At 45.9% G+C, this 15866-nt stretch overlaps 1 protein-coding gene across 1 annotated transcript; it reads right to left on the reverse strand.

Annotated features, from left to right (window-relative positions):
* Nucleotides 1–7273: 7273 nt before the first annotated feature.
* On the reverse strand, nucleotides 7274–15417 carry BSX (brain specific homeobox). The gene is made up of 4 exons (XM_019974712.2): nucleotides 14798–15417; nucleotides 11528–11933; nucleotides 9369–9565; nucleotides 7274–8342 (listed from the first exon to the last, which is right to left on the reverse strand). Exons 2-4 carry the CDS (start codon nucleotides 11787–11789, stop codon nucleotides 8103–8105), a joined length of 699 nt encoding a protein of 232 aa, XP_019830271.2. The 5' UTR covers nucleotides 11790–11933; nucleotides 14798–15417; the 3' UTR covers nucleotides 7274–8102.
* Between the last annotated feature and the right edge of the window lie 449 nt (nucleotides 15418–15866).

The following is a 15866-nucleotide window of genomic DNA, read 5'->3' on the forward strand; positions in this document are numbered from 1 at the left end:
GTCTGTGGCTCTGTTTTGCTGTCTCTATTTATCTTTTCCGTTTCTCTGTTCAGAGATCAGGGACCCAGGTTTCAAATTAATCCGAAACCAAGAAAAATGAAATAACAAATCCTTTCACCTTGAAATTTCTAAGAATACCCTGTAAAACTATTCAGGACCTTTCACAGACAAAGATTCTTAAGGACTAACTAACTTCCAGTACTTTCAAATGGGTAGATCCCAAGCCATTGGTACTACATTACTGAATATGAGGTAAGAGGGGATATTCTGTACTTTGGCAACGAAGTCAACCTTTTAGTCTGTTGTAATGATAATGCTACTCCTGAATTTAACAAGTTCAGTTACATAAAAGAAACATCAAGATAAAAGATCACTACCTCCATTGTAAAAGCCAGAATAAACAAACATTAAATTCAAATTATGAGAAATCTGGATAAATACCGTAGATTGAACATACACACACGTGCCCATGTGCATATGTGTTTCACTCCTTTGGCAAGCTCCCACTAAAATCACAGTAACAGCTTTTTGTTTTTTAATGGCATAAACATATAAGAACAGGGAGAACGGGAAGAGGGATACCAGTAGCAACTTTTGTAAAACTAGAAAAGGGATGAATAGATTGTAAAATAATAATACTAATTAAAAGCCTCAAAAAATAAGAAATCGTAACCAAGCAATGGGGAAATCCAAGAATCAATCTGATTTACACTACAGAATGCCCCCAAATGCTCAGGAACTGATGAGGTCAATTACCACTGGAAGTAGTGGGGAAAGGGGGTGGGGTGAAATGAAGGACAACTGACCCTCCACCACCCCAGTAAAAGGCTGCTGGACCCTCTGCAGAGAGTAGGACAGTGTCTCAGGAGTGAGAAACAACTTGCTGTTAGGAGGCACCATCCCAAGAACAGGGTCAACAGTGAGCACAGGTGTTCTAAATACACAGACCTCTGCTCCTCCTTTGCCACTAGGCTCCCAGAAAGTTAGGCCTTCATCCTACAAGCAGAGATTTGAAAATTCTTCTCTGGGAATCTGACCAGCCCAGCAGAAAAGAGCTAAAGATTCTGACCTCAGAGGTTCTCCAAGTGAAGGAGTCAACCATGATATCCTACAGGAGAGCTCACAGCTAGCAGGTCTCACTAGGTATTCAGAGCTTCCTATCAGCTTTCTGTCTCTCCTACTTAAATATGAGCAGACAATCAAGGTTTTCCAAATATCTGAGGATATTATATGGCTACTGCTAAATATTACTAGATATTATACTACTAAAAAGGAGAGGGAAATGAAAGAGATCTTGAGAGTTAGAAAAAGGATAGCTGAAATTAAAAATTCAAAGGTTATAAAGTAAAACTGAAGAATTTTTTTCAAAAAGCAGAGCAAAAAAGGCAAAAATATAGAAAAGTAGGAAAGGAATAAGTTTAGAGGATAAATTTGGAAGGTTGAAAAAAATCAAAATAATAGGAGTTCCATAAAGAACAAATATAGAAAAAAAAGAGAGAAATCATCAAAAAATTAATTCAAGAAATTTCCCCATAATTGAAAAAAAAGAGTTTTCACATTGAAAGGGCCTATTGAGCATCTGAAAAAGTGTGTGAAAACAGACCTCCAACACAGGCATATCACTGTAAAATTTCAGCACATTGGCTCCAAAGAGAGGACCCTACAAGCCTCCCAAGAGGAAAACAAATGAATAAATAAGACAGGCTATATCAAGAATCAAAATGGCATTAGACTTCACAGCAGCAACTGGAAGCCAAAACACGATTGAATTCAAAATTATTCAAACGTATTCAAAATGATTTCCAATTGAGAATTCTATACTTACCCAAAATACTAAGAAACTAGAATAAAGATGTTTTTACACAAGAATGATCTCAAAACATTGACCTTTCACTACCAACCAGGAAGCTAGAGGAGCCTGTGCTCCACCAAAATAGAGTAAACCAAGAATGAGGAAGAAAGAGGAAACAAGAGTGAACTGAAAGGCAGCCATGGGATAAAGGGGAAGAAAGATGCATTGACACAGAATTCAGGGTGGACAGGCTAGAGGCTGTGGGAGAGCCTGGTTCAGGAAAATGAAATGTTAAGAATACACGCACAGGGACTTCCCTGCTGGTCCAGTGTTTAGGACTCTACGCTTCCACTGCAGGGATGCAAGTTTGATCCCTGTACTGGAGTCACAGGCAATTCTTTCTCTCTTAAGAGGGTTCCCAAGAATTTGAATTCTAACTTCCCTCTTTACAGAGCATCATGTCTGTTACTAAGGAAGATAACAGAAACCTGGGACAGAAGGGGGCTGGGCTAGGTAAGGGGGAGGAAAAGGAGCATTCTGGATAAAGCATCCCCAGCGACACTTTCTATTTCATCCAGGCTGTCCGATCCTCTCAGTCCACACATGAGGTCAACAACAGAAATTAAGATGAAGTTATAAAAAAACAATTCCTTGGAAAGAGACATAAAATCCCCTTTTTAATGATGGTGCTGGCACACAAAACTAATACTGACCTTTTGGTACCATATTGCTACAGCCGATGTCCTCTGCAGTTTAGTATCAAAGACCAAACTGATACCTTCAATGTATGTTGTAGTTCAGTCGCCAAGTGGTGTCCAGCTCTTCAAGACCCCATAGACTACAGCATGCCAGGCCTCCCTGTCCTCAGATGTATGTTGTAATTCATCATCTTTCTCTAGCACATTTCTTCCAAGATACCACAGTATGTATTTTTATAACTGTTATCTCACATCCCCTCCCATTCTCAACTGATTTACAGGGTACTCTCCCTGTTTTTCAGATACCAAGTAAGAAAAATTTTTAGCAAAGTAATAATTTACAGATGCCAAGTAATCATTAGCAAAAGAAATGATTAGAATTGAAGTCTCTAAGCCACCTAGCTAGTGGCCAAATCAGCTATGGTTCCACAATAATACAAAGAGTAATAAGAGAAAACTGGAACCGCTGAGAAAGATTGAAGGCAAAAGTAGAAGGAAGTGGCAGACGATGAGATGGTAAGACAGCATCACTGACTCAGTAGGCATATATCTGAGCAAACCCTGGGAGACAGTGGAGGACAGAGGAGCCTGAAGTGCTGCAGTCCATGGAGTCGCAGAGAGTCGGACACAACTTGGCAACTGAGCAACAACAAAAATGAAATCACGGAGGGAAGGTTCTCCAGTGTACACACAGGGAATTCTGCGAGAAGGAGAAATGTGTCTTTGGGAGGCAGGATTAAAACTAGAAAATACAACGGAGAATCTGAAGAGAAAACATGAAAGTCATTTCAAATTTTTATCTCCTAAATATTTACTGGAATGCTCTCTGACCTCTACATGTATTAATTCTATAATTTACCAAATTAATAGCCTGTGTGACATGAGGCAAGTCAGTCTCTCTCAGTTGCTTTGTCTGCAATTAAAGGAGATTTAGGCCAAAATTTTTAGAAAACTATGGGGATTTGAAGCAGCTTAGTGTTCTTGCCTGGAAAATCCCAGGGACGGGGAGCCTGGTGGGCTGCCATCTATGGGGTCGCACAGAATCGGACATGACTGAAGCAACATAGCAGCAGCAGCAGACATATCTAGTTCATCCTACTGGACACACAAACATCTTCTAAAACATCCCACCCAGCAAATTGTTATTCCCCTGTGGCTTGGAGAAAAAACAGTCTAAGGGACTCAGTACCTCCTAGGAATGTCAATTTAAGTTTCAGATTGCTCTTAATTAGGTGTACCATAAATTGATCTAAGAATCTGCCAGATAATTTCCAGCTATTTTTTAAAAATTTTACATCTAAAATTACTATGCAAAATCCTTTCCTCCACATAATAGAATGATAATAACCCCTCTGCCACTTCTATCACAATATGAATTAGTGGTAAGGTATAATTAAAATTGACTTCTAGTCTTAATTCCACCACTGTCTATTTGACATTGGCCCGTAATTTGTTATATCTGGATTTTAATGTCTTCCTTTATAAAATGAAGGACTTAGATTTTGTCAAATGTCTCTTGTAATACGGACAATTCCTTCCTAATCATATTTTTGTCTTTAACTCACAGGAACATCACTTAGTTTTCACTTACTTTTTAGAGTGAGGTTCTGGGACTTCTTTAATGAATAAACGAATATCCTTTTCTTCTTTTTCTCGTTTTTGTTAACTCTTCTATTTATTTAGAGTGTACGAACTAAAATCTTATTCTTAGTAAGATGACAAATAATTTTAAATGTTTTGCCTGCCAGCTTCTGATCACACTTTTCTAGTGAAAAGTATTTAGTGTTTTGTGGATTTAGCCTGTTCAACTGATGGTCAACACAATACCTGTCTTACAGAAGTTACTCAAATATTGTTCCAAGATCTACTTCCCTGGAACCACCCAATGGCTCTGGTTCTGCCCACTCCAGCAGAGCAGACTAGACATGCCCTCGTGATATGTAATCCCTCTGCAGCCACTGAAACACAACTAACACAGCCTTTCCCAACCCTCCCCAAAGCTTTGCTTCTCCAAGCTAAAAAGTTCACATTTCTTTGTTTCCTATATCTTTTACTATCTAGGTTCCTGTATTCATTCCTGGATGAATTTAACCTTTGTCAATATCCTCTTTAAAATGTGATGTCAAGAACATAACATAAATATAATATATTTCATTAGTTTTGCACACACACTGAGCCCAATTCAAGACCAGGAAGTTATTGATTCAATTAAATATGTTTATTGCACATTTCTCTTAGCACCAGAAAGCATTCTGCTTGCTCTGTGCCTTCATACCTCTTTATCTCTAGTTATCAAATCCATCGATAAAAGCCAGTCCTCTGTCTTTTGAAGTGGTGTCATGGATTTCAATTAATCACTTCTTAGTGCCACTATGAGCTAATACTAGGCTAAGTGACGTATTGTCAATTTCTTGCATTCTTATGTCATATGAGTAGAAATATTATTGAGTCCCTCTCTGAGAGGCTATGAAATGCTGTCCATCAGAAACAACATTGAGAACAAATACCGAACAAATTATTTACTACATTTAGGATTACAAGTAGGATGACTTGTCCACCAGGGCTATTTTAAGATGGTTTTGACCCTTCAGAACCAGATCTGTGTATATCTCTCTTTAATATATCATAATGAGCGTGGTTTTGTCAGATCTTCACCACCAAGTGAAACTGAGTTGAAGCAAAAGCCTGCGTAATTCAGACAAAATATCTTTTCAGCCTATGGAGGCTTTGATCAGTATTGAAGGCCCAAAACGAAAAGTACTACCATGTTACATTAAATTGAGACTAAATTGTGTCTATCCTCTACCATCATCACTAACTCGCTGTATATAAAAAAGGGGGAAAAAAGAAAAAGGAAAGAAAATCTAGGAGAACTTTGCTATTGAATTGTTTGCATCAATTTCAGGGAATACTGTCTGATGTGGAAATGGTGCCACAGGTTCTGCTGGTGCTGCAGGTCTGAGCTTTTCCCTTCCCAACTAACCCACCCATTGAGGGAAAGCCACAGAGGGAGACCAGGATGAGGCAAAGTGAACATCTTCTTGTGTTGATGCTCATGAATGAAAGACACAGCTACTTCCTAGCTCCAGGATTCATTCTGCCTCCAGTCAAGCAATGTTGTGCCTATGCTAACAGTGTTTCCTATTTATCTGTCTTTTCAAGGCAAAAAAGTTTTTAAAATGTAGCTAATCTGTTACTCTTAGAGCCAAAATAACCCCTGCCATCTTCTTGTGAAGACAAGAGAAGAAAGAAAGAAATGTTTGGTGCTTTGGGGTTTGTGTTAACCATCTAATTTTTTTTAAATTTCCCCCTAAACACAGTATTTCTACTCGCTTCAAAGATTCTCCCCCAAAATCCCTCTTAGTAGTTGCTCTTCCTGGGATTAGAAGAATTTGAGATTTATTTCCCCTTGTGTAATAAATAGGATCTACTTTCTCTTCCCAGTTACCAAGAACATTCTTATTCACAAATTGCTTTCTTTCTATAAACAAGTCTTCCTTAAAGCATTTGTCAAAAACTTGCTTAAAATGGTACCGTCGTTATCTGAACAGGGAGAGAGAGAGGAGGAATCTGAACCTAGACTTGCATTTGTAGCACATCTACAAGATCTAAATAAATGAGAGGGGTGTCCTTACGAAGTGTTAGAAGCAAAATGCCAACCAATGCATTGTTATCGGAAGAAAAAGTGTTTGAGGCAAAGAAGTGATCAAGGAGTCAGAAGAGATTTTCTGTCCTGCTTTGGCGCCTAGCTAGTCCTGATTTCATGAGTAAATCCTTCAACCTTGCCAAGCCTCAATTTCCTTATTTATGAATGGAAAAACAATCCCTTCTTGCCAAGACTCACTGATTGTTAACTGATAAAGAGCATTTGGAAAATCCAGGTAGTATATACAATGCTTGTGTTTTTAAAGCAATAGTTTTGCTCCTAAATAATATAGACTGGATAAAGGTCTCACTCTGATACTTATCTCTGCTTAAGTTAGTATTTCCCCAAACAAGCTTACTTAAAAAAAAAAAAAAAAGTCTGCTGCTACATTCATAGAATCATAGAACTTAGACCCAGAAGGATCTTGACGGTTCATCCTCTTATTAGAGAAATAGGGAGCCAAAAAGTGTAATTAAATGGAACCCAAGGTCATAGAGCTGTAATTCATGTAATTAACGTTAGTCATTAGGACCCAAGAGTCAGGACTCGACATAGCCTCTTTTCCAGGTTTCCTGGGCTCTTTTACCTAAATACACAACCAGAACGAAAGGAAGGTAGGAAACTGAGGTCGCCTCTGGCACGGGTGCTATATCTGATAAGTGTACTGGGTATGTAGTGTCGTCACACAATTCATTTAGCACAATTTCAAACTCCTAGTATCAAGAGACCGCTGTCCTTTCAGCATTTGAGAGTCAAAAATACCATCTGCAGAGACCTTTTTCATGTAGGTGGAACCCGAGACTATTAAACGATTCAAAACAGAAAAATCGGCGTTGGGGAGATGGGAATCTGTTAAGTAAAAGTTATTAGCCCTGCTCAGTCCTGCCGAGGACAGGAAATTGCCCAGGGCTGAGCGGAGGGGGCGTGCGCGCAGGAGGTCGCGGTAACAAACGATTCCCGGAAACTCGTGTTCGTTCCCAGTTTTGCCCGGCGAGCCCTTTATTATCTACAGAGAGTGCAAACCCGGGAAAAGAATAGGAGACCTCCCAGGGGAAAGGAAAGGGGAGCGACGGGCAGGGCCAACCCGATTCCTGCCCCCACCTCAAAAGTCCCCAAAAAAGAGACAGGCACGCCTGGTAGGGGATGCGCATTCTCCTTTAGGCTTCATCTTGCTAAGATTCCCTAAAATGCAATGAGAACGAGCATTTCCATATAGAACCCGAGAGACACTCAGTTTTAAAATATCAATAGCCGGCGGGGTGTGGAAGAGTTGCGGGGCAGGCGCGCAACAAGGTGGGGAGCCGGAATTGCTCGATGGGTTTTCTCCGCCCAAGTTTCTCGCCTCCCAGTACGGGGGCCGGAGTCACCGGAGTGAAGACCGCGGGGGCCTAGGGGACCACAAGCTCAAAAAGGGTTCTGGGTGCAGAACCAAGAGATCTTGAGAACCTTGGAGAGAGAGGATGGAAGCGCCGCCCTGAGAAGAGGAGGGAGTCGGGGGAGAGTGGGAGCGTGGCGGCGAGCAGCGCGAGAGTCTGTCCCGGAGTGGATGTGAGCGGAACACCCGGTCCCTTACCTGCAGCCCATCGGTCTGCCCAAGGAAGGGCAAGGGGTCCTGTGGAGAGGCCGCAGCGCCTGGACAACGAGCGGGGAAAGGTGGCTGAGGGCGAGGGCCGAGGGGTCTGCAGTCGCGGCAGGGAAGAGGTTTCCGCACCGAATTAGGGCGCCGAGAGCCCAAGCTCCCGTGGGCGCTGCCGAAGGCGCGGGACGCGCGGACAAGCGAAGCAGGCGCACTCTCGCCCCGGCGGCGCGGGCTCTGGCGGGCGGGTGGGCGGGGGAAGGGGGCGGGAGGCCGGGCGCACCGGCCCGCACGGGTTGGAGGGCTAACAGGTGTGTAGCATTTGTGTTCCCGAAGCCGATCTCCCAGGCCCGCCCCGCCGCGTCCTCCCCGCCTCTCCGGCCCCGCGGCTCAGAGCACGTGCGGCCCTGAGCCCAGCTCCGCCTCGTCCCCAATGTCCACCTCGTCCTCCGGCTCAGTCAGCACGAAGGAGCCGGCAGGCAGGCCCAGCCGAGCCTCGGCGGGTGCGGCCTCGGGGCCGCGGGGGCTGCCCTCGGGGCTCTCGGGCCCATCAGGCGCTTTGAGTTCATCTTGACTTTTCCTCAGCTGCTTTTTATGCTTCATCCGCCGGTTCTGGAACCACGTTTTCACCTGATTCCGGGGAGAAAGACAGAAAAGCACGTCATTCCTTCAGACTCAGCGAAGATAAAAGCGATTGCTGGGGTTTGAGAAAATAGACTTCAACCCACTGACGAATTATCCAGAAGCCATTGACTGTCTCACCCTTGGGTTAGGTCACACCTGAACGGCTCACAAGTTGTCGTCTTAGCTTGAATGGGAACCAGATATCCTAGAGCTCTCAGAAGTAATTGCCCCAAAATAACAACGAGGCTCAATATGGTGTGCTTAGTACATACTAATACTGCTATTAATTAGAACCTCTAACAGTAAGTGCTGCGTGGGTGAGCTTCCTTTCCGTTCAACTCACGTTTCTCTGACTGTGACATCTAAATACCTTGTCCAGCAAGACCCCTGGACAGGAAGAGAAGAGAAGCAGAGTTGCTGCTTCTCATCAGAGAGAAAAATCACTGGGGCCTGGCAGGCCTGCGCTTTCACAGCAAGTTGGGTTTCAGAGAACAGAGGAGAGGGAGTGGAGCCAGGCGTTTTGAGGTTGCAGGTGAAAAGCATCTGGAAGAAAATGAAAACAATTCTCCCACTCAGGACAGGGAAATAGGAAGAAGGCTCATATTTGTGCATGTGTGTGAGAGTGTGTTAGGGAGAGGGTGGATATGAAGACTTGCGGCTGTGAGAAACATTAAGGGGGGGGGGGGGGGATCCTTATGTGGACTTCTCTCGGGTCAAGAACCCTCTTTATTTCTTATTGATTTGCCTCTGACCCGGGCTACTGCCCTGATGGGAAAGGAGTGGGGGAAGGCGCAGAAATGGTAGTCCTCAAACAGGACATGATCATCGGAATCATTCGAGGGGGTTTTCCTCCGTGTCCGGAACCCGCTCGAGAGATTTTGCTTCAGTGACTCAGACAAGAGATTGGAAGTGTCGGTAGTCTTCCTACGGGTCTTTGGAGAAGTCTAGAATAAAGCGGGAGCTCTGCGGCCCGCCCAGAGGCGTTAGGGAGAGGAGCGAGCGGAGAAGGGGCCTCCCCCTCCTCCGGCCCACCTGCGTCTCCGACAGGCTGAGGGCCGTGGCCAGCTCCACCCGCTCCGGCGTGGACAGGTAGCGCTGGATCTCGAATCTCTTCTCCAGGCCCGAGAGCTGCGAGTCCGAGAAAACTGTGCGAGCTTTGCGGCGGCGGCAGTGCTTCCCCGGCAGCTCCGGGTGCTGGGGGTGCGGGAACAGCGCGGGGACCGGCACCCCTGCGGAGAGAAGAGCGGTCAAGTGGGCAGAGAGCGCCCGCCCCACTCCCACCCTAGTTCCCCGGCTGCCCCTCCGCCTCGCGCCCCCACCGGTCCCGCCCCACGTCCCCAAAGCTTCTCCTAGGAATCGCAGGGCAGGGGAGAACAAATTGCAAGAATAGCGCTTGGAGATCTTTATCAGAAAGGCCATTTATAAATACAAACAGTAAACAGTAAGTAAAACGGAAAAGAAAATTATCAAATAGATCCGGAGGTCTTTGAAAATGTCCTCTTGGAGAAAAACTTCTGGTCGCGCCTACTAAAATATTCTTGCAAACGTCGAGTGGTCCAGCAGCTATTTCTCCCCACCCGCCCCCACCCGATCCTTCCAGTCTTCTCTGGACACTCAGTGACAATCAGTGATGTCCTGGGGCTGATGGAAGCAGTGAATGTGATCCTGCTTCACAACCTTACTTAAAAAGCACCTTTCTCTTCACTGAGCCGCCCCGGTTCTCCCGCCTGCAACCAAAGGGAATAGACCAACAGTCAGATGCAAGTAAAACTCCTGAGCGAAAACGGAGCAGTAATTTCCGTCTCGCACGTTTCCTGTCAGTTTCGGGGAAGCGCTGGGGACCCCGCTCTCTGATCTGGTTCTCATTCTTTTTCTCGTTCTTTCCCTCCAACCCCACGCAGAAGAATTGAAGCGCCTTGCCTCGGGACACTTTTTGAGTCTTTCCTGACCCTCGCAGGCTTCACAGTGTCTGAGACGCGCCAAGCGGACCAGCCGCCACAGACATCAATATTGACTGATTCCAGAGAGAAAAAGCAGAAACAGAAAACAAGTAGTTCCTGTTTCTCGGGCTTTGTCCACTATTTTCTATTTGCGGGGAACATGGGTGCAGCGATAAGAGCTGTCTCCGGCCCGTGGTGAAGCAAAAACCAAAAGGCGAGCTCGGACACAAGTTTTAAAATTGCCCCTCCAACCCAGTGCCCCTAAGTCTGGGTTTTACCGCTTCACAAACGCTTTAACTTTTGTCGTGGATTCCAGCGCCCACATTTCACATACTGTCTCCCGTCTTTCCAGACCCCACCCCGACCGGGATTGTTTTTCCCGCTACGCTCTGCATCTGGACTCAACGAATCAACGAATTCGGGCTGTAATGAAGAGGCCGGAAAAGAAAGTGTGAATGTGGCCTTTCGGAGAGAAGCAGAAAAAAAAACTGGGTATTTCCCCCACATATCCCTGTCCCAGCCAGACTTTGCTGGTCTCTGCTCTTTGCCATGCCTCGGAAATCAAATTACTTTGGCTGGGGCTCCAGAGACGCCAGCAACTGGGGCAGGGGAGGGCAGCCCAGCCCTAGACTGTGAATTAAATGATGGATGTTGGAAGTGAAGAGGGTTAACGAACAGCCTCCTCTCTCTCTCTTTTTTCTTACCTTTTCTCCCTTATTCAGGCCAGTCCAAACCTTCAGTCCTTACAATATCCCAAACCCTCCTTTACTTCTAAACCCCTGAAGTATCTGCGAATGCTCAGCACCTGGAAGGAGAGAGCTGGCCCCACTGGAGACTTTTGAGCTTCTGGGCTGAAAAGTTGAGTTCCCTTCCATGGGGTGGGATAGTCAGGGGTCCCCCTCAGAGTGAAAGAGATAGCGATGGGGACAGAGATGGACCAAAGTGACCAAGACCAAGAAAAAGGAAACCGAACACTGTGCATCAAGAATATCACCCAAACCTACAGCCACTTCTTGGCTAGGCTTGTTTCCTTCATAATAAAAAGTACAGTTACCACCCTGGGTTGGCATGCCTCAAGGGAGCTCCCTGTGTTCTCAGCTGTATCCCCAACATTCTTTCCCTGTTACTTAGAGAAGGAGGCCACCAAGCCAGGCCCAGGCAGCTCTGGCCTTTCCTCCGCTCCATCACAGGCTCAGAGTCTGCTGGAAGACCTGTTCTTGCTCCCCATTCCATGAGACCCCTGTTACTTACCCGAGGTGGTGAGGAAATAAGGGTGGTGGTGGTCTCCCTTATGTAGTGGGTGATGGGGGTGAGGAGCCAGGAGGGTGGGTGTGGGCATGAGTGGGTAGCCATAGTCTAGCAGAGGCACCCGGGAGGCCAGAGTGCTGGTGAAATGGTCAGGGGCCACCTCTCTCAGCGGCTTGGGCTTGTGTAGCAGGATATCCTCGATGAAGAAGGACGTGGGCCTCTGAGATGATGCCGGGTGTAGAGGGGAGGTGAAGTTGAGATTCATCTTGAACCGAGCGCCTGCCACAGGGCGAGGGCCGGGGACGAAGTGTAGGAAGCAGGCGGCGTCTCACCACGCCTGGTCGAGAGCCAACCACCCTCGAGCTCGGATCCCTGATGCTCTCTTCTCGGCCTCGGGCTACCCCCGGAGCTGGAGAGGCGAGAAGATAAGCTCCTGGGTAGACTGGGTCTACGTGTAGGAGAATTGGCAGCTTGGAGAGGGGAGCCGGGAGAGCCAATGGCAAGGCTGCCAGAGGCAGAGGGGAGGGTGCGGTGGGCGCGGGGCGGAGCGGGGCGGGGCGGGGAGCTGTCCGCGGTGCTGAATGCGACCGGCCAGGCCCGGAAAGAGTGAAGCAGAGACAACTGGATTCTTGCTCTTGCCAGGTTTCTGGACCTCGATTTCTGCCTGGCCACTGCAGGAGCTGCCTAGCTCCCAGTCGTCTTTTAAAGAAAGCGAAAGAGAAAAGGTCTCTACCGTCGGACAAACTCCTCTTTAGAGAGCAGAGGGCATTTAAAGGGCCCTGAAGCAACAGGAATAAAGTATGTACTTCAGCTTTGGGGTCTGGGCACTTTAGAACAATGGTTGCAGAAGGGGAAGAGAAGTGAGGAGAGAGCCTATACCTGCTGACCCAACTTAAGTTGATGGCTAAGGGATGACTGGATTGTGGAGGTAAATAAATGATCAAAACATTATTTACCTCAGTTTTAGAGGGTGGTGTGAGTAAAGTTATATCTACATTAGTCAAGTAATCTGATCTGTATAAATATGTCCAGAACTACCTCTTAATGCCAGCCTCCTCCTCTTCTCAAATTTCCACTACTTTCTCATTCCACTCACATGACTTGCAATTCCTACTATATCATCACTTGTCAACCAACCCTAGCCTGCAAAATAATTGTACTGTGTTTTTGTCTCCCATTCCCTTTTGCAACCTTTCTTTTCATTTTCCTCCCTCCCAATCTTTTGGTTTTTTTTTTTTTTTTTTTTTCTGTTTGTCTTTTTCTAAACTGTCACATTTATTTCCCTGGAGTCAATTTGCTAAAATTAAGGTGATCATCTACAACACAGCAGGGGTAATTTCAGCTCACATCTCCGAAAATTGCTCTAATTATTGATGTTAAACTCAGGGAAATTAAAAGAAGCCACTTCTCTTCCAACTCTCCATTTTTAAGCTCTAATTTGTTGAAATCTAGTCATCATCACAATTCCAATCACTACTGCTAATAGTAAAAGTGTTTTAATAGAGACTGAGTCCACACAACCCATGCTATTAGATAATTAGAGGAGGTGTTAGAAAGCCAAGTGCTAATCCTTGGGCGCACGGGTAGGATTTCCATCTGATCTAGCAGGTAGAACAAATTAATTACCAGAATCAATTAGGCCCCAAACTACAGCACTCCAAGAAGTGGGAGCGTCGTATTCCATACGGATGAACTGGTAAATGGTAAATAGATGAGGAGAGTGAGAGGAAGGAGAAAGAAGGGGGAAATAACTTTAAAATAAGATCTTGGAAAGTAAGCCTCTAAATGAAGTCAGAACTCATGTCCTGGAGCCTGAACTATGATCTTTTTAAAGTTTATAATGGTAAGAACTGAAAACCCCAAACAGGTGGTCTCAGAGAGGGAATACAGCAGACTTCTGGGAGTCAATGCTTGGTCTTAGCTCTGGTCCAGAGGAAGACAAATTCGTGAAGAGGTGGTGGGGGTGACAGTCCACACTTGATGCACATCTACCAGCTCCCAGTGAGAGCTGAGGCATCTTGTCTACTGAGACTCTAGAGGCAGAGTGGCCATTGAGGGAATGGCGCATATACAAACAGCAGTAGCCATTGTAAAGAGCCTTTGGGTCTGCACACCTACACTGCATCCCTACACGGAGCAGACTCACATCCACCCTTGAGGGTGAGATTTCAGCTTCACCTGGGGGCGGGGACTAATTTCAGCCTCAGAAACGACAAGATTTCTGAAAGTCCCTTGGGAGTAGGGGCAGTAAAACACTCTGTTGGATAGCAGTTACCTTGGAGCCAAGGTGCTGCAAACCCTGTCTCAGAATTCAACCTTAACCTCTCCTGGGATGTTTGCATGATCCAAAGAGGGAAGGGAGAGGGCGAGGTATGCAGCCTGCTCAGTCCTTACTGCCTCCTTACTTTATATACTTTTATTTCATACTCCCTGTTCTCCCTCCAAGCTAAGGCTATCTCCCCAGGCCCTGCCCACACTCCCCTCTCTCTACTGCTCACACCGCACCCGCCTGCCCAAGAGCTCAGCCCCATGGAGAAGCGCTTGAAGGCCTTTTCCCCAGGAGTCCAGCCCTCCCTCCTCTGCCTCCGCAGAACCTGGGAACCTGGGAAATGACAGATGGAGGGAGGAAACTGGACAGCTCTGAGAAAGGGCAGGACCTCCAAGACTGCCGAAGTTTTCCTTGCCTTTCCCCTTTCAGCAGTGCTGGGAAGCAAAGCTCTGTGGCTGAGAGAGTGGACCCACTGTCCACACTAATGCAGGCCCCTGGAGGCTCAGAGGTAGAAATTGGGGATCGGAAGTGGAGGCCGAGAGAGGGATTCCTCCATCATCACCCCTTTCCATTAAGGATACACCTTTCTCCCAGGGTGCTCAGGTAATCTCAGCTGGGACCCCACTAGGGGCTGTAGGGCCTGAGTCCAGTATGAGGGCAGGCTGTCCTGGCAGGGCTTGTCCCACGAAAGTTCCTTTTTCCTCTTAGATAGAGTTATTACAACCCAGACTCTTGGAAAATCGGGAGGTGAAGAAAGCTGACAAGTTTCTCTGTGATGCTAGGGCTCTGGTCTGACCCATCCTACTTCCCAGGTTGGGTGAAGGAGGCCCCCTGAGGTGCCCAGCCCCTTCTTGAGATTAAATTTTGGGGTAAGGCTCAGGGTGGGCTTCCCAGGTGACTCAATGGTAAAGAATCCGCCTTCCAATGCAAGAGACACAGATTCAACCCCTAGGTGGGAAAGATCCCCTGGGGAAGGGAATGGCCACCCACTCCAGCATTCTTACCTGGAGAATTCCATGGACAGAGGAGCCTGACAGGCTACAGTCCATGGGGTTGTGAAAGAATCGGATAGGGCTGAGCGACTGAGCCTGCCTGCATGATGAAGGCTCAGGTCTGAAGGAAGAGGCATTCCAGAGTCAACAGGCTTCCCTCTCCCCTCCTCTCCCACCAGTCTACCTAAGGAGAAAAGTAGTCATATAGCTACATAGCTTGCAAGTTGGCCCTTAAAAGCAGAGATATTTCATTGCCTACATTATCTCCAAAGTCCAGACCAGCATCATCTAATTAAAGTATAATGCAAACCACATAAGTAATTTAAAATTTTCTATCAGTCACATTTGAAAAGTAGAAAGAGAGAGGTAAAATAGTAATGTATTTCATTTAACCCCAATATATAAAAAAAATTATTATTCAACATGTAATCAGTATGGGTATCATTGAGGTTTTTTGCATTCCTTTCTTTATACTAAATCTTCAAAATCCAGGGTGTATTTTATACTTGGTGCACATCTCTGTTCACAGTTCAGACTAGCCACATTTCAGGTGCTCACTAAACACATATGGCTAGTGGTTACCTACTGAACAGTGCACGCTTAGTTAATTGCCGTAATTCCTTTTGCCCTTTTCCAATGTAGGTATTCACAAACAGGAAATGGAAAGAAGCTGTTGAAGCCAGCCTCCAACATTCTCAATGCTTGCCTTTCATCCATCTATGATATTCTATTATTGTGAGCATTCATTGAGCATCTACTGTCTGAGAGGGTACTCCCTACCCATCTTTGCAAGCTTTCCCCAAGCCTTAGGAGATTAAAGAAATGCATTCACATTACATTTATTTTTTTATTCTCTTTTGACCAAAATTGATCTACCCAGAGTCAGCAGGCTGTAATTGTATGCCAGGCTGACACATACATTCAGATCCTATTTACTATCTGAGCAAAAAAATAAAGATCAAAAAAATCCCTGCCCCACCCCCCCTCAACCCACAAGACCTGATCAAGCTCCTGTTTATGGCTTCAGCTGAAGAATTATTAATCTAAAGAGAGAGAATGCATGTTTCTCAGGGAGCTAATA

This window comes from Bos indicus, chromosome 15 (assembly GCF_029378745.1).
Source record: "Bos indicus isolate NIAB-ARS_2022 breed Sahiwal x Tharparkar chromosome 15, NIAB-ARS_B.indTharparkar_mat_pri_1.0, whole genome shotgun sequence".
NCBI lineage: Eukaryota > Metazoa > Chordata > Mammalia > Artiodactyla > Bovidae > Bos > Bos indicus.

What these genes read in the sequence shown, in the direction of transcription:
- BSX (XM_019974712.2), bottom strand. Translation starts at nt 11,789, where the DNA reads ATGAATCTCAACTTCACCTCCCCTCTACACCCGGCATCATCTCAGAGG. An exon ending in TTATTTCCTCACCACCTCGG is followed by an intron (nt 9,566 to 11,527) that starts GTAAGTAACAGG and finishes TTCTCTCCGCAG; the next exon opens with GGGTGCCGGTCCCCGCGCTG. An exon ending in TCAGCCTGTCGGAGACGCAG is followed by an intron (nt 8,343 to 9,368) that starts GTGGGCCGGAGG and finishes CCCCGGAATCAG; the next exon opens with GTGAAAACGTGGTTCCAGAA.